Source organism: Trachymyrmex cornetzi, unplaced genomic scaffold, assembly GCF_001594075.2.
Source record: "Trachymyrmex cornetzi isolate Tcor2-1 unplaced genomic scaffold, Tcor1.1 scaffold1056, whole genome shotgun sequence".
Taxonomy (NCBI): domain Eukaryota; kingdom Metazoa; phylum Arthropoda; class Insecta; order Hymenoptera; family Formicidae; genus Trachymyrmex; species Trachymyrmex cornetzi.
In genome coordinates this window covers 30,192-54,442 of record NW_017295605.1, presented here as the reverse complement: position 1 = coordinate 54,442, position 24,251 = coordinate 30,192, and the positions used below count along the sequence as shown (strand labels likewise).

At 41.3% G+C, this 24,251-nt stretch overlaps 1 protein-coding gene and 1 pseudogene across 1 annotated transcript; both read right to left on the bottom strand.

Moving 5' to 3' along the window:
- Nucleotides 1–7,630: 7,630 nt before the first annotated feature.
- LOC108759818 (histone-lysine N-methyltransferase SETMAR-like) lies at nt 7,631–8,320 on the bottom strand (annotated as a pseudogene).
- A 12,775-nt stretch (nt 8,321–21,095) lies between these two features.
- On the bottom strand, nt 21,096–22,877 carry LOC108759809 (uncharacterized protein K02A2.6). The gene has a single exon (XM_018505451.1). It carries the CDS (start codon nt 22,875–22,877, stop codon nt 21,096–21,098), a length of 1,782 nt encoding a protein of 593 aa, XP_018360953.1.
- Nucleotides 22,878–24,251: the final 1,374 nt, after the last annotated feature.

Sequence of the window (24,251 nt, the reverse complement as noted above, 5' to 3'; positions counted from 1 at the left end):
TAGGAGGGGTTAGAGTCGGAGGTGAGAGTCGTAAGCCCCTATAGTAAAAAGAAGTTATTTCGTAAACTTCTTTTGTTTATAACTTCTTAATGAGTAACGTCCTGCAATTAAAACTTCCTCAGGGTCACTCAGGGTCATGACCTTGACAACATATGTCAAGGTCAAGGTCATTGGGGGGGGCTCCCCTAATCTACATTTTTACCAATGCAATAAACGCATTATATGAAACATGTATCTCATGTCATAATACTTGTAATATATGTAGGAAAATCATAATTATTATTTATTACTTCATATACATATTTACCATTCTTATACCTTAATGAAACTTTATAAACACATCTTATAAGTTATTGTGTCATTATACGTTTTATTTATCTGCATTATTTGTAAATTTTTCATGAGCCGTACATATCCCCTCTTCCCCTATGAGTAGCAATATATCCCACCCCTAAGGGATATATGGCAAAAATGCAAGGGTTTCAAAAAGTTTATTTTTTAATATGAAAAATAAATATTTCGGATTTCTAATATTTTTTTCATAGTAGTAGACAGTACAAAGTTTTTACTGATATAGTTCGTTCACTTACTATAAACATAGTAAGTAATACTTCATAAATTAAAATTTTAATAGGTGCGGTGTATATACCGGAGTTACCCTATGCGGTGAGCAACAAAAAATTTCGAATAGAATAACATACGCCGAGCCTCCTAATGATACTTAAATTCGCGTTTGAAGAGCCGGTCACCCTTTCCAAAAACGTCCCGCGCAACAAGAAAAACGAGAGGAGAAGAAAGAGAATGGTTACTTCCGACTAGAGAATCCCTGATAGCACAGAAAGTTTCAGTTGTGTTGCAGGGACTTTTCAATGTCTCAGTTGTGTATCATCACATTTATAGTATTACTGAGACCATCATCTTTGAAATATTACAATTGCAATGTTTCTGCAATCACTGTAATTGAAACCTTAGGTTTGAAATGTTCCTGTAATATATAGTTCTTTCAACGTTGCAAATGCAAAGTTTCTGAGAGATTTTTGCGTGTTGTGCGCGAAAATAGCTATCCGGATGATGTGCCGTGCCATCTTGTGATCACATGTACGTACGTGTTATAGGTCATCTTTGGCCATCTGAAGTACTTTGATCGATGAACGTACGTAAACTTCGTCGTCGTACATGTGTGCCCATAGATCTGTTTTCTGTGGCTGAATCAGTGTACACTTTTGGAACTTGAAGTGAAATAGGTATATGTTTCATATTTGTCGAAAGCAAGAAAGAGAGTTCTAGGACAGTATAGTGCAGGAACAGAAAACAGATCACATGTATGCCAATCAGTGCCGAAAAATTTATATTTTTGAAAAGTGTGGCCGACTTTGACTGTGCATCCGTATTGTAAGTTTCTTAAGCTGTGTATACACCTAGCGAACGAACTCCGAATGAACAGCAAACGTAAAAATTTATATTGTTGTTTGTTACATAAAAGTCGCACAAGTTTAATTGCTACATGGAACGAACATCGAATCTGGTCGAATACCAGTATTCTGTACAATCGAGAAAAAGAATAAACTGCTCACAAATATAAACACTATTTTTTTTTACATTTCTGCAAAATTGCAGATGAAACTAAAGAGCACATTGCATAAATATCACTGAAAGATTGTATAAACATTTCCGTAAGATTTCAGAAACGTTTCTTGCGGACCGAAGCGGACATTTTGACGTTGCCGCAATCTTGCAGAGACTTCTCAGAAACATTACACAACGTTACTGCGATGGTTTCAATGTTTCAATGTTATGTTCGCGCAGCGTTACAGAAATCCTTCTGTGCTCAGGGTAATAATGTACGTATAATGTATGTACTATTAAGTACATGCTATAATAAGTACGTACTATACTTTCTTCTTTTTCTAACAATTTAACTTTCCTCATGTAATGCATCAGCTGTCATCGACTTATGAAGGTGCCTTTTCATGCCGACGCTCGACGCTCATTTTCAGCGTCAAAATAAGTCACGTGAAATTGGCGAATATCAAGCTTCAATTTTTATATTGAATGCTTTCCATTTGATGACACAAGTCAACACAAGCGTCGTTCTATTCTTGTTGGCATTCGGAGAGTGACAAAGATAGAACGACACTTGTGTCGACTTGTATCAAATGGAAAGCACCCAGTGTGATTTATTTTGACGCTGAAAATGAGCGTCGAGCGTCAGCATGAAAAGGCACCTTATGGTTATAAGTACTTATACTAAATTAAAATAGCGATGACGACCTAACCAAATTGACGCATATCGCATCTCTGGTTTCAAGGTTGAAGGTTCACGGCGGTGTGTGAGGCGCGGGACGCTTGCTAGACAATCCCCACTTCCCGTGCACCAAGCCATCGAAGGCGAATATTTGATGCTTTAGAAATAAATGTTTCGATTACGAAAATTGGTAAAGGAAATGATCGAGAATTTGTTTGTTACCAATACTATTTAATACTATATATATTTATATAATTATATATTTATAATAATAAAAGTTGGTTTCAAAATGGAAGTGAAAAAAGCAACGTAAGTATATACATTGTGATTGGTCAATTCTTTCTTCAACTCGGACCGATTTTTAGGATCGTAGATATCAGGCTTAAGGTGTCTTTTCATGCCGACGTTCAACGGTCATTTTCGGCGTCATATTAAGTCACGTGATAGAAATTGAATATCAAAATGTCAATTTCGATCACGTGACTTATTTTGACGTTGGAAATGAGTGTTGAGGGCCAGCATGAAAAGGCACCTTTATAAATGTCACATAAGAGACAAAGGCTGCCAGCTGTGAAATGCGAGAGAGACGACAGAAGTTTAGAGAGACACCGCCCAACTGAGCACACCATGAGAGAATGGCAAATTGCATCACGTGAATGACAGCGTCCAATCAGGACGGGGGTCACATGATCAGTTTTCTCCAATCTCTTGCACTTCCATGCTTATGGAGTTTTGATAACCGCGCCCAATCAGAGGAGATGGATCACATGATGCAGTCAAAGACATAGAGAATGGACTGCGCGATCCGTGTGTAGAAATGGTCGATAGGGATGAGAGAGAGGGACCGTTGCAGACGGCTGTTTCTATCCCTTTCCATTCAATGGTGTAATGGGAAAGAGAATGAGAGGGAGACTGGTCGTCTCATTCTCTCTCCCATTACACCATTGAATGGAAAGAAATAGAAATGGCTGTCTGCCACGGTCCCTCTCTCTCATTATTGTCGACCACATTTGATACATTACTTAAATACGGATCGCGCAGTCCATTCTCTATATCTTTGGATGCAGTTTGCCACTCTTTCCTTTTGAGATAACACAGAAGGATTTCTGTAACGTTGCGCGAACATAACATTGAAACATTGAAGCCATTGCAGTAACGTTGCGTAATGTTTCTGAGAAGTCTCTGCAAGATTGCGGCAACGTCAAAATGTCCGCTTCGGTCCGCAAGAAACGTTTCTGAAATCTTACGGAAATGTTTATACAATCTTTCAGTGATATTTATGCAATGTGCTCTTTAGTTTCATCTGCAATCTTGCAGAAATGTAAAAAAAAAAGTGTTTATATTTGTGAGCAGTTTATTCTTTTTCTCGATTGTACAGAATACTGGTATTCGACCAGATTCGATGTTCGTTCCATGTAGCAATTAAACTTGTGCGACTTTTATGTAACAAACAACAATATAAATTTTTACGTTTGCTGTTCATTCGGAGTTCGTTCGCTAGGTGTATACACAGCTTAAGAAACTTACAATACGGATGCACAGTCAAAGTCGGCCACACTTTTCAAAAATATAAATTTTTCGGCACTGATTGGCATACATGTGGTCTGTTTTCTGTTCCTGCACTAGACTGTCCTAGAACTCTCTTTCTCGCTTTCGACAAATATCAAACATATACCTATTTCACTCCAAATTCCAAAAGTGTACACTGATTCAGCCACAGAAAACAGACCTATGGGCACACATGTACGACGACGAAGTTTACGTACGTTCATCGATCGAAGTACTTCAAAGATGGCCTATACGCTGTAACCGTCCTCGCGAGCAACGGCACAACTTCGTCGCGTGTTCTTCGTACTCCTCTTACGCAAAAATACCTCCTTTCTCTCGGTAACTGAATTTTGCGACAGCCAGGCGGTTTTCCTACCAAGATTGTAATTCTTATTACTAAGTTGGGCGCCAGGCACGAGAGAGCGTGTCACTCTTTCCGAAATTTCTTTACTTTTGCCCGTAACCAATTCGCGACGGCAGGGGTGGGTCGCAAGAGGTGTGGGAAATTTGTCGGAGGGCGAGAGAGATAAGCTGCAAGAACAACATACGCGAGGAAGTAATAATAAAAACAGTATATTTGGAAAAAGATGATAAAGTAAGACTAATGACATCGGTGACGTAATTACACGTGGTCTCCGGAGTTTCGCTCCTTTGCGCTACTCTGTACGCTCGGTACTTGCACAGAGTCGCTAACTTATCTCGAACGCCGGCCATACGCTACAACACGAGCCCCGCGGTAACTTCCGACGGTGTCCAACGCCCTTCTTCACCGTTAAGAACCCGTACCCGCTGTATCACCAGCCTCCCGACACGCAACGTCAGCTCGGCGAAAGTGCAGCGCGATTACAACAAGCGTCTCTATGCTGCGCGACTCTGCTCAACCCCGCGAATTCCGGAAACTGACTCTATCCTAGATGCAACCACCGGGAGTCCACTCTGCTCGACGACGCGGCAGTAAGCGTTCCGACGCAACAGTACATGATTCGATAACACATTTACAGCGAACGTTCTTACGCGACGCAACGATACACGACAACGCGACTACAATAGGCGTTTTTACGCGATCCGACAATTTACGACAATACGCGACAACACAAAAACTTACAACTAATGACTCATCTGTGGCCAGAGGGGACGACCGCGACTCGGCCCTCGATAATCTCTACACGACTCTAATTCCCGAAATGCGACAACTAAACATTTCCCACTGCCCGGGAGGATGGCACGCGGCTCGCGATTTCGCGGCTCTACACGGCGGCCATTACGCCGGTCTATTTTCACGATGCAAGCTTGCTTACGTGCGATCCACCTGGCAACGTACCCCGGTCGGCAGCTTTACACGCACAACGCTCCTCTCACCCTCGACGTCCTGGTCCTCGCGTGTCCTCACGACATTCTCTTTCCCGCAGCTCTCGGCTGTCCGGCTCTCCAGGTCGCGTTACCCGTCGGCAGTGGCCTCGTACTTCCTTTACAAGTTTCACGGCTCGCTCGTCCGCAGAAAGAGTGAGTCCCGGGAGCTCCCGGCGGATTCTCGCAGGTTGCTTAGCTTCCCCCCTCCTTCGGGGGGAGGTAGTCACGCTGATTGGCTTCCGCGTGTCACGGTATCCGCGCGTGCCGTGCAGGCCCGCGCGGCCTTGAGTCCTGGATCGTACAAGCGCGCAATAGGTGTCTCTATCAAGGGTGGCGTCTCCGCTTATGGCCCCCGCACCTCCTGGTCTGGCGGAGGAGATCGTGATGGATTTCCCTCTCGCTCCCCGTCGGGGCCCTATGCTCCCGACGGACGTCCGTCCGGCCCCTCAAGGGTAGCCGGGAATTCTTGCCTCCTCCGGTGCTCTGCAAGGGGTGCATGGTGAAAGTATGGTTCCTTTCATATGCAACGACGGTTACAAGCAATGATATAAAATAATACAACCTGCTTATCCGGGCTCCCGGATGTGCGTCCTTCTCTTTTAGCTTCTTCGCTCTTCCTTCCAATCCTGTCCTTGTCCTGTCTTCCTTCCAAGGGTGGCGGGCGAGACGGCACGACGATACAATGAAATTTCACAGCAGCTGCCAAGCGTGATCCATGGCGCTTCTACGCTTTCTGATACGCTTGATCATTACGCAAAAGAAATGCTAATACAAAAGAAGAATATCTGCCGAGTAAAATAAATGACGCGAGTTTTAACGAGGTTCGCAGGTGCGCTTGCACGCGCGCTCGCGTGCGCACTCGCCTGCGCGCTCGCCCTTCGAGCCGGTAGGAAGCACGAGTCCTCCGCCGACAAGTCTGCACAGTGACGGACAAAATGTCACGTCATAACACGTACGTACATGTGATCACAAGATGGCACGGCACATCATCCGGATAGCTACTGTCGCGCACAACACGCAGAAATCTCTCAGAAACTTTGCATTTGCAACGTTGAAAGAACTATATATTACAGGAACATTTCAAACCTAAGGTTTCAATTACAGTGATTGCAGAAACATTGCAATTGTAATATTTCAAAGATGATGGTCTCAGGAATATTATAAATCTGATGATACACAATTGAGACATTGAAAGGTCCCTGCAACACAACTGAAACTTTCTGTGCTATCAGGGTAGACTCTATACGTAGAGTCCTAGGACTCTAATTATAGCAGTAATGAATTAAAATGGCGCTCTGATCACGTGATTTAGACAGCCAATCAAACCATACCCTTCAATGTTGCATCTCTAGTTTCTAGGACTCTATTCAAATAAACTGGAATGTGCAGGCATCTAAACATCTATACCACCATCTAGTGCCAGACAGTGCAGTTTTACATTTTTTTGGTTTATGACGTATCTAATCTGAATCTGAATGAAAAGTGACAGTTCGGAAATTTGCGTCTCCGCTTGTAGGGTACGTAGAGAAAAAATAAAAACACGTATAATACAATCGAAGTGTAAGCTATTGATTAAGGTATATTTTAACTCAGTCGAGACAACCGTTATTGAGATCTGATAATCTCGATCTGACGCATCTCTCCGGTTCGCGTAAAGTAGGCACGGCAGTGTCGCTGCGATTTGGCTTAGCGCCGAGACACTACCAGTGTCTCCAAATTGTCACATTTATTTAAAAATATATATTTAATATTTAAATAGGAGAAGTATTCATTAGACATCACACTAACAGCGCCATGTAAAAACTATGCGCTATGAGTGATTGTAACATAATTAATCGGAAGTCTCCCATTTGTATTTTGGTATTTGAAAATAATTTATACGTCTTTTTTTGACACTTATAATAAGAAGTAACTAAAAGTTATAAAAAAAAGTAAATAAAAATAGAATAATTCTATCATTTGTTTTTCAAATATTAAAATATGTATACGTTTTAACAAAATATTCACTTGAAAATATTTTATTTATTAAAATAAATTCTTCGATACTTCAAATACTGTTTAAGGTACGAGGGTCATTTGAAAAGTTTCCGGCCTTTTTAAGAAAAACACATATTTCAAAGCAAAACAAAATTTATTTCTCGACGTAGTCTCCCTGCAACTCGATACATTTGGTCCAACGTTTCTCCCATCCTTTTAAACCGTCAGAAAAAAATTGATTGTCTAAACCTGAAAAATATTGATTTACAGCGTTTTTCACCTCAACATTTGACTTATATTTTTTTCCCCCAAGAAATTTTTTCAAATTTGGAAACAGGAAAAAGTCGCTGGGAGCTAGATCTGTTGAATAGGGTGGGTGCGGAAGCAATTCAAACTTCAATTCGTTTAATTTTGACATTGCGACCATGCACGTGTGAACCCGAGCGTTATCCTGGTGAAACAGGATTTTTTTCTTGGCCAAATGCGGACGTTTTTTTTTAATTGTGGCCTTCAATTTATCCAGCAATGCACCGTAGTACTGTTGATTGTTTCACCCTTTGCAAGGTAATCCATAAGAATTATTCCACGGCTATCCCAAAAAACTGTCGCCATCACTTTTCCTGCAGAGAGAACGACCTTTGCCTTCTTCGGAACTGGTTCCCCCACCGCACACCACTGCTTTGACTGTTATTTGGTCTCAGGCGTATGGTGGTGTACCCAGGTTTCATCGACGGTTATCATTCGCCGCAAAAATTCCGCTGGATTTTTTTGATACAGGCTAAGACACTCGCGCGATATGTCCATCCATATGCGCTTTTGGTGGATCGTCAACAAGCGCGGCACCCAGCGCGCGGATAATTTTCTCATGTCCAATTCTTGATGTAAAATCTTGTGCACCCGTTCAGATGATATCCCACAAGCCTCAGCAATATCCTTAACAGTCAATCGACGATCTTCCATCACAGTTTGATGCACTAAATCGATCATTTCGTCAGTTGTAGCGATTTTCGGGCTCCCGGAACGTTCCTCGTCTAAAATGCTCGTACGATCACGTTTGTACTCGGCCACCCAATGTTTGACCGTTGTAAATGAAGGGGAGGCTTCATCGTATACAGAGTCTAACTCATCTTTTATTTCCTGAGTCTTTTTCCTTTTCAAATGAAAGAATTTTATCACTGCGCGATACTCAATTTTCTCCATTGTTGACAGACAATGTCAGCTGACAACTTTGGAGAGTTGCCATAGACAAAATAATGATCAGAATGACTTCAAATTTTTACGGTTTACATATATCAAGGCTATCTATCGGACGGCGAAAGAAACTTTTTTCTACAGTTACTTTACGTCGATGAGGCCGGAAACTTTTCAAATGACCCTCGTATTATAGAAATTTCGTAACAAAACATGTTTTACATGACCCAAATTGGAACTAATAAAGTAGACAACAAAAGAGAACGATTTTATTTATTTATTTTTATGTGTCTCCATAAGCTGTTTTTTAAGAAGTTCAATATGAAGTTTTTCTTTTTCTAATTGCATTTCAAAAATTGACATTTCTAGTAACGATTTTTTACGAATATCTTCTTTCATTAATTCTACTAACTCCAATTTGGATTGTGCCAGATAAAAAAATCGTTCATTTCGTTTACCAGCGTTTATTTGGAGCTGTTTTGATCTCTTACGCTTCAAAGTTGGTCGTCATTTGTTTGCTACTGAAATACAGGTTCCCTTGGACGATACATGTTGTACAAGGACTGTTTCAACATCTGCAAGTGTTAATTCATTTTCATCATAATTGTTCTGCGTTTCTGTACCATTTGCAGAATTGAGCTTGACTGATGACGATTCAATCAAATTTATAGTATGTAAATTTTGATCTTCAAGTACCTGTGAAAAATACAAATATTTTAAAACGATACTTTCTGTAATGATATTTCAAATATGAAATATATTATGTATTTTGAATAAACTTCAACTTGATGAAATTCTTCATCTTCCAATTCCTTGCTGCATTGTGAATCATCTATACCTGCAATGCATATAGTATCATAAGTACGCATTATATCAGGCCTGCAGCCGACTTGCACAATTCGACCGATTTTGTCTATCGTCATCCCCACTTGTTTCATGGCATTTAGATCGTGCGCGGAGACATAAGACGCTCGAATTCAGGGATGATATTAGCCGTTCATATATGGCACTATAGGACTATAGAACTTTGAAACATATTGCCTAACATTCATTGTTTACAGATTTTCATTATTATTATTATTATTATTATTATTATTATTATTAGTATTATGGTGTTGGAAACTCAAAAGTAACACTTCAAAATAGAACACGTACGTTAATTAAGTTTTCATGCTGAAAAAAAAACAAAACAATCATTTTTAATAAATAAATCAATAAAATAAAATATGTGTGTGTGTGTGCGCGCGCGCGCACGCGTGCGTGTTTAAATTTAACGCTAATAGATTTCCACATCACCCTTGAGGTACTATTGTCGATGCATTTTTTTAAAGTGATTTCCCCAATAGGCCTAATTAATGTACTTGCTCTATTTTGAAGTGTTACTTTTGAGTTTCAAACACCATAATACTAATTATAGTTATAATAATGATAAATTAGGTCAAACAGTGGTTGATATTCAAACAAAATACATAAAAGGCAGTAAACCACTAACGCTCGGTGTTGGTAGCTAAGTATATATATTATATCAAGTAATTACAAAATAGCTCCTCCCATTGATCATATTAACGATATTTTACATGTTTTTAATACTATCATGACAGATTGAAATTTACTTGTGAAAATAATCACAATGGATCTATTAATTTTTTGGATGTCAGTTTGAAAGTTGAGAACGAACATATTATTTTTGATAATTATAAAAGACCTACCAACTCTGGACGATATCTCAATTACAATTCCAATCATCCTATAGAGCACAAAAGAGGCGTCTTAATTGGTCAACTAGATAGAATTGTCTTCTTATCACATCCAAAATTTCATGCTAAAAATATTGAAAACATGATTAACACTTTTTTAAACAACGGTTATCCTTTAGACTATCTCTTTGCTACTATCAATAGAAGAATTATTACTTTATCGAAACGTGAAAATCTCTTTATTGTAATACGCGTTCTGATCACGATTCTAATGAAGTCAATTTAACAAAGAATTATTTCATCATACCGTACATTAAAGACATTTCTGAAAAATTTAAATCCATCGCAAAAAAGAATAATGTTACAGTTGCCTTTAAACCTATGAATACTTTAAATACTATTATAAAAATAGGTAAAGACAGACTAAGAACTATGGAACAGAGTAGTGTGGTATATAGAATAAATTGTCTTGACTGTACAGCTTCTTATGTTGGTCAAACGAAAAGGAAGATTACAACTAGAATCTCTGAACATCAAATCCTTCGAAATCTAGTAATTTACACACAGTCGTTGCACAACATCAAGTCCAGTCAAATCATAACTTTGATTGGAAAAATGTTCAAATTCTTGATATTGGACCTTTTTTCCACAAGAGACTGACATCTGAAATGATATTCATAAAAAAACAAGTTAACGATATTAATAAATAAATTGATATGGAGAAGTTTTCAGAAGTTTATTTACCTCTGCTAAATATATCATTGACATCATAATTCTAGAATCTTCCACTGGCGACACATAGCTTGGTATATACGAGTATAAGGTGATTTTCTGATGAACTTGCTCATTTTAGTTTTGACTGATAACCTAGACACATTTAATCTTTATTTTTCCAACTCCTGTATCTGCTTTTAGACGGATTGTTAACACAGGTAATTCATTATATTTTATTATATAATAGTAATAAGGCTCAATAAATTAAAAAAAATGAAAGAAAAAAGGCTACGAGCCTAAGAGTTAGTCGTTGGAAATAGAAATTTTTTTAAAAATCACAGGATAAATATGTCATTTAGTCAGAATATAAAATTTTAATTTGCCGGCAATAAACAATAGAACACAAAAATGTTTCGATCCCTGTTGGATCATTATCAATGTTAATACACAATAGAACGGTGAAAATATTACAAAATTAAAATATATAAAAATTACAATTCGCTCTCAATCGCAAGCACTAATATAATAAAACTCACAGTTGTTTAATATAATAAAATTCGCTTAGTATGAGTTGAAAGTTATGCGAACGTTGTAATTGGTAGCAATGTGTGCTTCCGGTTATTAGTTGTAAATTAAAATAATTCGTATCTTGTAAATCGTGTGTCAGTATAATATAAAATTCTCTATTTTCATACAATGCGATGAGAGTGGAATAGTCATATCTCTAGTATGTTCAGAGACAATGTTATATTTTATATTGTTATACCATGATTCTGCTTTTCCTTATTTTTGAAGTCTTTTACTTTTGAATATAACAGAATCAGGAAATCCTGTGCTCAATTATATCACATTGCGGAATTTTATTAAGAAATTGTGGCGATTTTCTTTCCTGGTATGACGGCATATCTTAATTTGCGAGGAATGATTTATTCCGAAGAATCACTATTTCTGTATAGAGAAGAATTTGATTCACAGCAAGAATATAATTTACTTTTGTTGACTATAAAAAATTTTTATTATTGACTTCTGTATGACTAATTTGCGGGTTGCTTTGTATGCAAAACACTCACTTTCTATTACTGAAGATGGTCTAATTTAAGACCGAAACGTCTATGATAATTTGTAATTTTTTGATATAATATATATACTTAGCTACCAACACTGAGCATTGGTGGTTTACCTTTTATATATTTTGTTATAATAATAATAATGAAAATTTGTAAACAGTGAATGTTAGGCAATATGTTTTAAAGTCCTATAGCCCTATAGTACCCTGTACGAATTATGACTAATATCATCTCTGAATTCGAGCGTGTTATGTCTCCCCGCATGATCTAAATGCTATGAAACAAGAGGAGTGAGGATGACGATAGGCAAAATCGGTCGAATTGTGCAACTCGGCTGCAGGCCTGCATTATATTATACCTTATTATGTTTTATTTTATATACCTGGCATGTAATCGCTGTCAAAATTATTTTTTAAACCTTCAATCGATGGCTGAATAATACTTTTAACCCGGTCAGCAATAGGATCATCAATGATATTCATCTTTCCACCATCTATTATAAATTATTAAATTTATATAAATTTATGTGTTCAAAATAATCTCTATACTGATATTTAAAAAATGTAGCTTTAATTAATACAATATTTAATAAAAAATCAATATACCTATTTTAAACAGTTCACTTCGAATCTCGGCATAATGTTTACAAGTTTTTTTCTTCAAATTATCCCAACAATTCTTTAAACAATTCATATCCTGATGTCCAGAAATGCAACTGCTGTTGAATTCATTTGTGATACCCATCCAACATTGTTCTTTGTCTTTTACAGTAATATTGTCAGTCTTTTTATTTTCAATAATGTGTTTTTCACGTTCTATTAATTCAATAAATTTGAACTTTTCAATGGCATGTGGCACATTATATTAGGAGTATAAATAAGTTTCCACCGTTTTTTATCAAAAATTGGGCATTTATTGTGAAAGAACGGTGCATAATGTTTTATTCGAAGTATTGTCCATCGCTAGCCACTACTTTTTCCCATCTTTCTGGCAGCATACGGATACCGCGTCGGAAGAACGCTTCATCTTTTGAAGCTATCCACGAATCGACCCAATTTTTGGTATCTTCATATGATGTGAAGTGTTGCTCAGACAGGCCATGTGCCATCGATCGAAACAAGTAGTAATCAGAAGGAGCAATATCTGGGGAATACGGCGGGTGGGATAAAACTTCCCAATTGAGTGTTTCCAAATAGGTTTTGATCGGCGCCGCAACATGTGGACGAGCATTATCATGCAGAAGAATAACTTTGTCGTGTCTGGAGTAGTAGTGGGCGCCAATTTCCTTGCTTTTGAATCATTCCTAATGATTTTAAGCGATGTGAAATTGCTGGTTGAGTCACTCCTAATGTAAGTGCAAGTGCTTCTTGCGTTTGGCATGAATCTTCATCCAATAATGATTCCAATTCCGCGTCTTCGTACACTTTCGGCCTTCCGCTACGTTCTTTGTCTTCGACGTCAAATTCACCGTTCTTAAACTTTGGAACCACTCACGGCAACTTCTTTCTTAGGCAGCCTTACCATGTGCTTCTACAAGCAATCGATGCGCCTCAGCTGCAAATTTCTTCAAATTAAAGAAGTAAATCAAAAGCTCCCGCAAATGACGTTTATTCGGCTCAAAACTCGACATTTTCGCACGAAAAAAGATATATGATGCTGATACAAAATCGCTAATATTTGAAGGTTATGTTGTTACCAGATGTCCAATCCTACGATATGACGTTCTACAGCAGACAATTTTAACCATAACATACTGCTGGCACCATCTTTTGCCAAACGGCGGAAACTTATTTATACCCCTAATAGTATTAACAAGTTGAACAAATTCATCAGAGTGTACAAGGATCCTTTGCCCATATTGGAGAAAAGGAATATAGTTTGCCAGATAGGATGTCGTGATTGTGATGCTACCTATGTAGGGCAAATGGGAAGAAAACTAAACACGAGAGTAGGAGAACATCGTAACCATATCCGTAGAGTGACATCCACTCGTTCGGTTATCACGGAACGTAGAGTTGGTTGCAATCACGACTTCGATTAGGAAAATGTAAGAGTTCTGGATTCGGAGAGAAACTACAACAAGCGAATTATGTCGGAGATGTTCCATATAAATTGTTAATCCAATGGTCTCAACATGAAAACTGACATTGAGACGTTAAATCAGGGATACATAGAAATACTCAATAAGTTATAAAGTGTTTATTTGTGTTGTTGACCGGTATGCTATGTTTGCGCGACACATTTATCTTAGTATGTAACGAGTAATGATGTGACAGATTTGAAAGAGAACATGTGTCTCGTAATATCACAGTTAATTATTGTTCAGTTTATAGTTGACGTTGATGTATAACGTTTTTTAAATTTGATGTAACGAATTGATGATGTTTGAATTTACTTGTGATCGTTTGTGGATGTAGGGTGAGTTGCCAATTAATGGACAGAAAATACTGTTAGGAATGGACGGTAGTGTTTCGAGAAGTAAACATGCCCTCTGAGATGCAACACATCAAAAGAACTGATTTATTTAGTGCAAAGGAAAACAATGTGCGTTACAATTAATCTGCGATGAGCACGGCAACACAACGTGTGGACGAATAAAACAAAAAAGGAGGGGGAGCTCGGGAAAGCTCGGGGTTCGTCGTAGGTAGTCGCTGTAGACGTGTGATTGGCGGTCGCGGATTGCCATGAGCGGGCTTGTTTGAAATGCCCCTCATCTGACACTTCCACTCGATGCGAGAGCGTCCAATCCTCAAGCACGCATTACAAACTGACACATTCCGGTCAACGTTATACACTTGTCGAGTCTGGACTTCGAGATACTCTTAGTAAGCATATCGACAGTGTTCTCGCTGCTGGAGACATGAGAGATTCGCAGTCGTTTATCCGCTAGAGCCTCACGTATAAAATGGTGCCGGATATCGATGTGCTTGCTCCTCGCGTGAAATACCGGGTTCTCGGCCAGTAGTAGAGCCCCGTTGTTATCGTTGAACAAGACGGTGTCGGCGAGATCGTCAAAACTCAACTCGCCGAGAAGCGCCGTCCAGTAGATTGATTCTTTGGCAGCTTTAGTAAGCCCCATGTACTTTGCTTCCGTGGAAGGTAGAGCCACGGTACTCTGTTTGCGGGAATCCCATGACAGCGGGCAGCCCCCGAGCTGAAAAATAAATCCGGAATGAGATCGACGGGAGTCGGGGCAATTGCCCCAATCGGAGTCAGCGAAACTTCAGCGTCCCCGCAGCAGTAGTGAACTCGAGACCTAGATCCAAAGTCCTTTTGAGATACCGCAGGACTCTCTTAGCCGCGGTCCAATGCGCCCTTCCATACGAATTGTTGATCTGGCCTAGACAGCTTGCGGCGAAGCTGATATCTGATCGCGTGGTGACTGCCAAGTATGTTAGGCATCCAACCAGCTCGCGATACGGGACGTCCTCATCTATCTCGATAGATTCCGATTTCCTGATCAACTTTGCATTGATATCAATGGATATCAATGTAAAGTTGGAGTACCTACAGGCTTCGCGTCGGTTATGTTGAATCGGTCGAGAAGGTCCTCAATGTAACTTTGTTGATTCATAATGATCCGTTGGCCGTCCCTCTGAAACTTAACTCCTAGGCAGTAGTCGACGGGTCCGAGATCCTTGATGTCGAAGCGGCCAGATAGAGTTCTTCCAAGTCTCTCGATCGATTCAGGATCCTTGGAAGCCACCAGTATGTCGTCGACATATATCGTTATTAGCATATCTTCCCCTTGCTCTTTATAATAGAGGCACGGGTCTCCAGCGGATGCAACAACTGCGAAATTTAGGAGTGCGTCTCGTAAGGTGGCGTGCCACTGTCGTCCCGCTTGATATAGTCCGTACAACGATTTCTTTAACAAGCATACCTTGTCGCCACTGTTCATATCGAGCAGCATAGTCCTCGCCTTTGCTCCGATTTCGTCGTCTTCTTCTGAGTTGACGATCAACTCTAAGATCTCCTTTAATTGCTTTGGAGGCTCTATATGAATCTCTTCCTGCAGCTCCCCGTTCAGAAAAGCGGTTGCGACGTCGTAATGTCTGATAGACATGGAATGCCGAGCGGCTAAGGCAGTAATGAGTCGAATCGTGCTCAGTCGGGCGACAGGGGCGAATGTCTTTGTGAAGTATATTCCCGGCTGCTGCGAGAATCCCTGCGCCACGAGTCGAGCCTTCTTCCTGTCCAGGCTGCCGTCCGATCCGATTTTGTTGCGTAGTACAATTCGGCTGCCTATGACTTTGGTGTCGCGCGGACGATCCACCAGCTCCCAAGTGTCGTTTCTGATAATTGAGCGAATCTCTTGAGTCATAGCGTCTCGCCACTCCTCCGAGTCGGGACCTGTCAAGGCGAGTCTCATCGGCACTTCGGATAGCAGCGCTAGCTCTGTCTCCTCTATATAATGGGTCATCTCAGGAACGTGGTGAAAGAGCTTTCGGGGGCGTCCACGTTGGCCTGTCCTGAGTAGCCTGGGGCGATCTGGTGCCCTTGCCTCAGTCGGAGGAGCTGCCGACGTATCGTCATCAGTCGAGGCTTCTGCGTCGTCGGGTCGCTCGTTGGTTGAGGAATCCAGTTCCACGTCGACGAACTCGCGATCGTCGGTACTTCGTTCCTCGACGTTACAATCAGGGCTGTTCGGGGCGAAGTCTTGATACTTGTCTGCGCCGGTGAATGGCTGTACCGAGAACTTGACATCGCGCGAAACTACAATCGTATCCTTGTCTGGCAGCCACATACGATATCCCTTGGATTCTTCCGAGAATCCGACGAGAACTTCTTCTCGACATCGCGTTTCCAACTTGCTCTTTCCCGGTTTTCTGTTCAGACAGTAGACGCGGCTACCGAAGTCGCGTAGGTGGCGAACATCAGGAATGTCTCCGGTCTACATCTCAAAAGGTGTCTTTCCATTGAGGTATTTAGAGGGACATCGGATTCTTATATAGTTCGCTACGTTAACTGCCTCAGCCCAGAATCGTGGGGGAAGTCCCGCCTGAATTAGTAGGCAACGCGCAGTCTCCATCAGAAGCGATTCTTGCGCTCCACTACGCCATTCTGCTCTGTTGTACGGGATGGTGAGTCGTCTGGTGATGCCTCGCGATTTCAGAAAAGATTCGAACTCGGTGCTTGTATACTCTCTTCCGTTGTCGGATTGGAGACACTTAACTCTGCAGTCTCGCTGGTTCTTTACAAGGGCTATATATTCCGTGGTAGCTCGGAAAACCTCGTCCTTTGACTTTAGGAAGCGCACTTCATACCAGCGTGAGTAACCGTCGATGAACTCCACGAAGTATTTAGCGCCTCCGATCAAAGCGACTCTCATCGGTCTCACACACGTCTGAGTGAATAAGTTCCAGCATACCGGATACGCGAGAGGATTTCTTAGGAAAAGAATTTCGACATTTTGCCTCTGATACACACTTCACACTCGGCCTCGTCTATCAATTCCTCGCGTTTTAATCCGCGCACGGTTCCGTTTCGTTCCGCTCCACGAAGATCTGTCATATTTAGATGTCCGAGTCGCCTGTGCCACGATACCTTGGGTTCGCGATTACGTGTCATCGACGCTTCAGATGCGACATAGGCGGATTCATCGCGTTCTCATACGAAATAAAGACCGTCAGTTTTATCGGCGATAAGAATCACATTACCGTCGGTGTCTGAGACCGTGGCGCTGTTTTCGTCGAATGTCACAATGTATCCTCGCTCGGTAATCTTTCCAACCGATAGTAGGTTTGTGCGCAAGTCCGGTATGTGTAGCGTGTCTGTAATGGTTACATTCCTGATCGAACCGAATACGTCGGCCGCGATACCCGCGACGGTGCTTGTAGTAGAAAGCTCATTCGCGAGATTCAGTTTTCCGCGCCTCAATAAATCAGCATTGGAGAGGCGTTTGGCGTCGTTGCACAAATGCGAGGTTACACCACTGTACAGACACCACCCGCGTGCAAGAACTGCGGATTTCGCGATCGTGGCCTCGCTCGCGCACAATGATACGTGTACGACTGCTTTCGCGGACGCATCACTCGGATTCCCATCCTTGTTACGACACTGAACGGCTTTATGACCGAACAACTTGCACTTATTACACGTTACTCTTACTTTTTGGTCTTCTGTGGGACGTCGTCCTTTCCGGGATTGTTGACTTTGGCGTTAGGCACCCTTTGTTGCACATGCTTGCCTTTCACGTACATAGTCGCGGACGCGTGCTCGTTGCGGCGAGCGTCGTATGCCTCAACGATCTTTACTCGAAGAGCGTTGGGATCGGGTAACTCGTCTCGCGATTCAATGGCAACGCGGAAGTTGTCGAAGCTCGACGGCAAACTGTAAAGAAACGCGATAGCGAACACGTCCGGATTAACTTGCACTTCCATGTCCTTCAGCTTGTCGATCGCGTCGAAGAACTGCGCAACATGTTCGCGCACATCGCCGTCCTCCGCCATACTGTAAGCTGTTTCAACAAGGTTGCCTTTCTTGCCGGTCTTTTGGACTGATAGATACTTTCCAGTTTCGTCCATACTTCTCGCGACGTATTGCATCCCTTGATTTGCTTCAGCTTCGTAGCACTAATGGACAGTACAATGTCCGACTTGGCCTTGCTGTCGCCTTTGTTCCATGCGGCAATAGCGGCGGCGTTGGCTCATCGTTGGCGATAATCTCGGGCTTCACGTTCGTACCACACACATAGTCGTCGTTTCGTATTAGGAGGGCTTCCATGTGTATTTTCCACGTATCATAGTTATCGCGTTTTAGCAATTCAAATGTCAATATGTTCGCGGAATTCATCGTGCACTACTTCCTTTTTAACTAGCACATTGTCTTGAGACCGTGGCCGATTTTTACTGTACGCGTCACTGCGAGCCCTTTTGGGCCCATAACCTGTTAGGAATGGACGGTAATGTTTCGAGAAGTAAACACGCCCTCCGAGATGCAACACATCAAAAGAACTGATTTATTTAGTGCAAAGAAAAACAATGTGCGTTACAATTAATTTGTACGCGATGAGCACGGCAACACAACGTGTGGATGAATAGAACAAAAAAGGAGGGGGAGTTCGGGAGAGCTCGGGGTTCGTCGTAGGTAGTCGCTGCGGACGTGTGATTGGCGGTCGCGGATTGCCATGAGCGGGCTCGTTTGAAATGCCCCTCATCTGATAAATACACATATATAAATTACCACTTCATACAATAAAATATAATGTATCATTGCGTTTAATAGCTTGAGTTCCACTTACTACCACACAGCTATATAACTGGATGAACAACATCAAGGATGTTGAAGATGGTTTCTCTCCATTTCCACTGCGATTGAATTATTTGAGACTGTCAGCTGTGGTTGTTAGAGATGCAGTTCAACAGTATGTTAGTGCGATAAACAGTAATTTTATTGCTGAAAACGGCTAAAAATGGTTATTATTAAAACGTACATAATTGTAATGTTTATAGATTAATAGATATCATTTAGCTTTGCGCAATACAAGATCCAGCGTTGACTCCTAACGCCCTGTTAATTATTTGTTATTATCATTGAACTTTTCAAGAATTGTAAAATTGGGTATTCTTTTTTTGAAAACTGATTTTACTTTCGACATTTTGTTATACAAATCAATCAAATAAAAATCTTCGGGAAATAAACTTATGCAACAAACTTCTAGAGGAAAGAACGAAAAAGCTCAAGCACTGTGTTTATGTACACATAACTTGAAACAGTTTTCCATCTGAAATGGTTTTCCACCTCCATTAATAACTAATCAATCACAATATATATTTGAAAGTTTCTTTGTCAGGTTATACGTTTACGTAATTGACAGTTAAAATCAAATTGTAGATCGCGGTACAATTTGAGTTAAACCAAGTTTAACCATGGCGTTAAACTTAACGATCATTCAACTAAGCTCGGTTTTAAATCGATTTTGTGGAACTGGCCCTTAGTGTTCTTTAGTAAGATGCATATGGTGTATGAGCAGTGTTGTTAGATGAGCCCCCTTTTAGCGCATGCGCATTGGAGTATAGCATCAATGCTGTACTAATGTCGAACTTATAAAGGTTCTTTAAGGTCCTATTTTGACGTTTCTGTAAGTATTATATCATTTTTTGTTTTTATGTTATTATTTATTATTAAAAACCAAAGTAAAAAAAAATCAATAACAGAAGTGACGAGATTATAATATAATATGAAGTTACACAAACTGAAAACACCAATAATATAACAATAATAACAATAATTAAGACTGTCCATCTAATTTAGTGTTATACTGTAAATATATGTATTGTATCTTTAGTTGTTACCGACAAGGATCGAAGGCTATTGACAAGGGTACGGCTCAGTAATCGAGAGGAGATGTAACCGTGATATATCGGGAGCTGTTTATTTTAATAATCGTAACAGTAACAGTAAGTCTTGTAGTCGACACGACGATGATGCCAACGTATACAAAGAAAGAAACTAAACTATATGGCGAGATAGGCGCCACCTATCTACTTATCGACTGTGCTCTATACATAATATTTCCTCCCCTTTTTCTATCGTTATAATCCCTCGGGTGTTTCTCTAACGTGGGGTATAGCGCTGGGGCTGTCGTCGTTGGCGTGTAGATCGTCGCGGTATTTCAACTCTGATCTGCTCTGGCGGATGATGTCCGGGTGGTGTCGCAGGAGGCGTTGGAACCTCTGGAGGATGATGTGGCGGTGGTACTTCTCTAGGTGCTGAGGGTTCATTGCGTGGCCCTGTCTCGTAGAATCGAATACGTCGGGGTTGTTCCGGTACTTTTTCCGGAGTCGGCGGGGGATCTAAATCAGCTTGCAGGTCTGGCCCTTGGAAGGCACGTATTTGGTCAAGATGACGCTTGAACCGTTTCCCCTGGTAATCGATCTAGTAATGGAGGTTTCCTAGCCGAGTGACAATCGTGCCAGGTATCCATTTCTCCATTCGAGGATTTCCTGAAATGAAATAAACCTTTTGCATTTTTTTTAAAATACGCGAAGGCGGTTTGAACTCCACTTGTTGTTTTTCTAAAAACTCTTTTCTAAAAATTCTTTCGTGTGTGTCTTGCGGTCGAACAAGGTCTAGGCGGGTGCGCAGATTCCTTCCTAGAAACAGCTGGGCCGGAGATTGCCCCGTAGTGGAATGAGGGGCCTTCCGATACTGTCGAAGGAATTCATTCAAATCTTGTCGAATAGTGCTTGGGGTAGTTGCCATTCTTTTTAGTTTATCCTTCGTCTGAACATAACGCTCAGCCTGTCCATTTGTTGACGGGTGATATGGGGCTATCCGCTTGTGATATTTAACTCCGGTCATTTAGAGAATCTTCTGGAACTCGGCTGATGTAAATGGGGTACCGTTATCCGACACTATTGTGATGGGGGCCCCATATGCTGTGAACAGCTCATCAAGGATCGCTATTGTTGCTGTGCTCGTGGTGGAATTCGTCGGTTTAACTTCCATCCATTTACTGTACGCATCAACGATTATGAGTAACATGACTCCTGCTACCGGTCCTGCGTAATCGACGTGAATACGCTCCCAGGGTCCTCTTGGATATTCCCAATGGTGGTTTCGCATCTGAGGAGGAGCCCGTGCATGTTCGGCGCACTGAGTACATGCTTTTGCCACTCGCTCGATATCTGCATCGATACCGGGCCAGTAAACGAATGAACGTGCCATTCCCTTCATTTTTACAATGCCCAGGTGGGCTGCGTGTAGGTCCTCTAGGATCGGTTGACGAAGTGAGGATGGCACCACTACTCTATGTTCGAACAATAGGCAATTGGCGGCCAGTGTATAATTTGCCTCTGGGGCTTTGTATCCTGCGCTTGTGAGGTTATGGCCTGATTGTAGAGCTTGCACAATTTTCCCAAGATGCGGGTCCTTCCGTGTTTCGCGTGATATCTGCTCTGCTCGGATTGGAAGTTGTCTTACTTGGTTCAAAATGAAATAATCAAAGTCATCGAATTGCTCTGCTTCTTCTCCTTCTTCTTTGTTCGTTAATTTCCTCTGTATAGAAACTGGTGCTCTGGAGCAGTAGTCAGCGTTTACATTCTCCTTCGTTGTTCTGAATTCAATATTGTAATTGAAATGTGATAAATAGTCTGCGTAGTTTGCCATGCGACTGATACACAATACTGGAAGCGATTTTTCCGGGTGCAGGATTTGTGTCAGTGGTTTATGGTCCGTGATTAATATAAAATGTCGTGCATAAAGATAGTGGAAAAATTTGCGTATAGTCCAGACTATGGCTAATGCTTCTTTGTCAATCTGCGGATATTTTTGTTCTGTGCTGCTGAGCGTGCGACTTGCGTAGGCAATTGGTCGGTCCTCTCCATTGTTGAGGCGATGTGATAAGACTGCGCCCAATCCTACTTTACTGGCGTCTGTCGCTAGTAATAACGGAAGTTTTGGATCATACGCTATCAAAACCTGCGGTGAAATCAAGAAATCTTTTATTTCCTTATAAGCTGTTTCCGCAGTTGATGTCCATGTGAATGGGTCGTTGTGCAGCATCTCTTTTAACGGTTTTGCTCTGGTTGCTAAGTCAGGGATAAATGAACTATAATATGTAGCCTTTCCTAATAATAATTGTAGTTGATCTCGTGTCGATGGTTTGGGTACGTCGCGTATTGCTTCTATATGTTGATTCGATTTATGAAGTCCCTGAGCATCTATTCTATGTCCCAAAAATTCTACGGTTGCTACTGCGAACTTGCATTTATTTCTGTTGAGTCGAAGTCCTTGTGTCCGGAGCCGTTCCAGGAGGGTGTTTAGCGTTGATAGGAGATCCGTGAAATTATCTGCGAATACCAAGATATCATCGAAAAAATTGAGGGTATTAGGAATATCTTGTAATACTGTTTCCATACGCCGTTGCCAAATTGCTGGGATATTTGCTGCGCCATACACCTCACGCGTTGGTCTGATTAATCCGTGCGTAGGTGTGTTCAACGTTAGCGCGTGACTAAATTCTTTATCCACTACTAGATGTGTATATGCGTCTGTTATGTCTAAGTGACAGAATAATGTAGACCCCTTCATGCGGTGAAAAATATGTTCGGCCTTCGGGATTGGATGTTCGTCGATGATCATTCGTGGATCTAGGGTTGGCTTATAATTGCCCGTTATTCTCATTTTTCCGTTCTTTTTTAACCACGTGAGTAGTCGAAGCCCATTCCGAATGTTCGACTCGTTTGTAGAAACCTGAGGCGAGTTTGTTGTCTATTTCCTTAGCGTAAGCTTCGCGTAAGGCTAAAGGTATGTCACGAGCTCGAGCAAATACTGGTGTCGCATTCGGCTTGAGATGAACTGATATTGGCGGACCAATCAGTTTCCCGGGATGTTCGTTAAATACGTTGTCATATTGCTGCAATAAAGCATTGAGGCGATTGGTTTCGTCTGCTGTCAGCGGTTGTGTCGTAGGCTTAATAAGACTATTCAACTTTTCTGGGGTTGTGAATAGTTTTCTAAAGTCGATCTCATGAGCAAATTGGGCAATCCACTCTCTCCCGAAGAGCGTATCGTAATCGCCATCGACCACGTACAGATTTAGTTTCCTCGTGGTGTTTCCTAGTGTTACGTTAACTGGAATGTAGCCTATACATTTAAGACGATGATGCGTGTAACTCACGAATTGTCGGTCCGTGTCATTAAGCGTTTGGTGCAGTCTGATGTCTTGTAGCTTGGCCTTGCTGATAATTCCACATGGTGCACCGCTGTCCAATTCCATTTGGAGGTTACGTTCCTCGATAAGTACTGTTATAAATTGCCGTCCGACCGTATTGATAGTATTATTCTGGTTGAGGCTATTTAGACGCTGTATTACATCTATTTTTTCAGCTGGTTGTTCTGTCGTTGCTACCTGATCTGTGGTTTGCTCTCTTGATTTGCACACTTTCGCAATGTGCCCTTTCTTCTTGCACTTGTGGCACTCTGCGTCTCGGAACTTACAATCTTTGCGCGGATGTGAGCCTCCACATCCGTTACAGGCATGCGTGTTCCGACTTGGTCTCGTATCATTGCGCGTAGAACTCTGTGTGCGCTGTCGTGATCTGTGTCTTGATGATAATCTACAACGAAAAGATTCTTTAGCTTTTCTCGTTCGGAGTTGTGATGCACATCTTAGCAAATTAGTCGATTCTGCATTTGACGGCGTACCGCTCTTAACCTCATCTGCTGTATGGTGTGTTGACTCTAACGTATGCGCGATTTCGTACGCTTCAGTAAATGTAATGGGTTTCTTCGCAATTATTTCGTCGCACATTTCGCGCGATTGTAGTCCATGGAGCATTTGCTCGATGAGCATTCTATCGAGAAAGACACCGTAATCACAATGGACCGCCCCTTGTCGAAGGCGCAAGGTAAAATTGGCGATCGCCTTTTTGTTGAGATATTTGGCGGAATTTAACGCTTTACGCATACTTGTTCTTAACGCGATCAAAATGACTGATAAGGGTCTCTTTGATG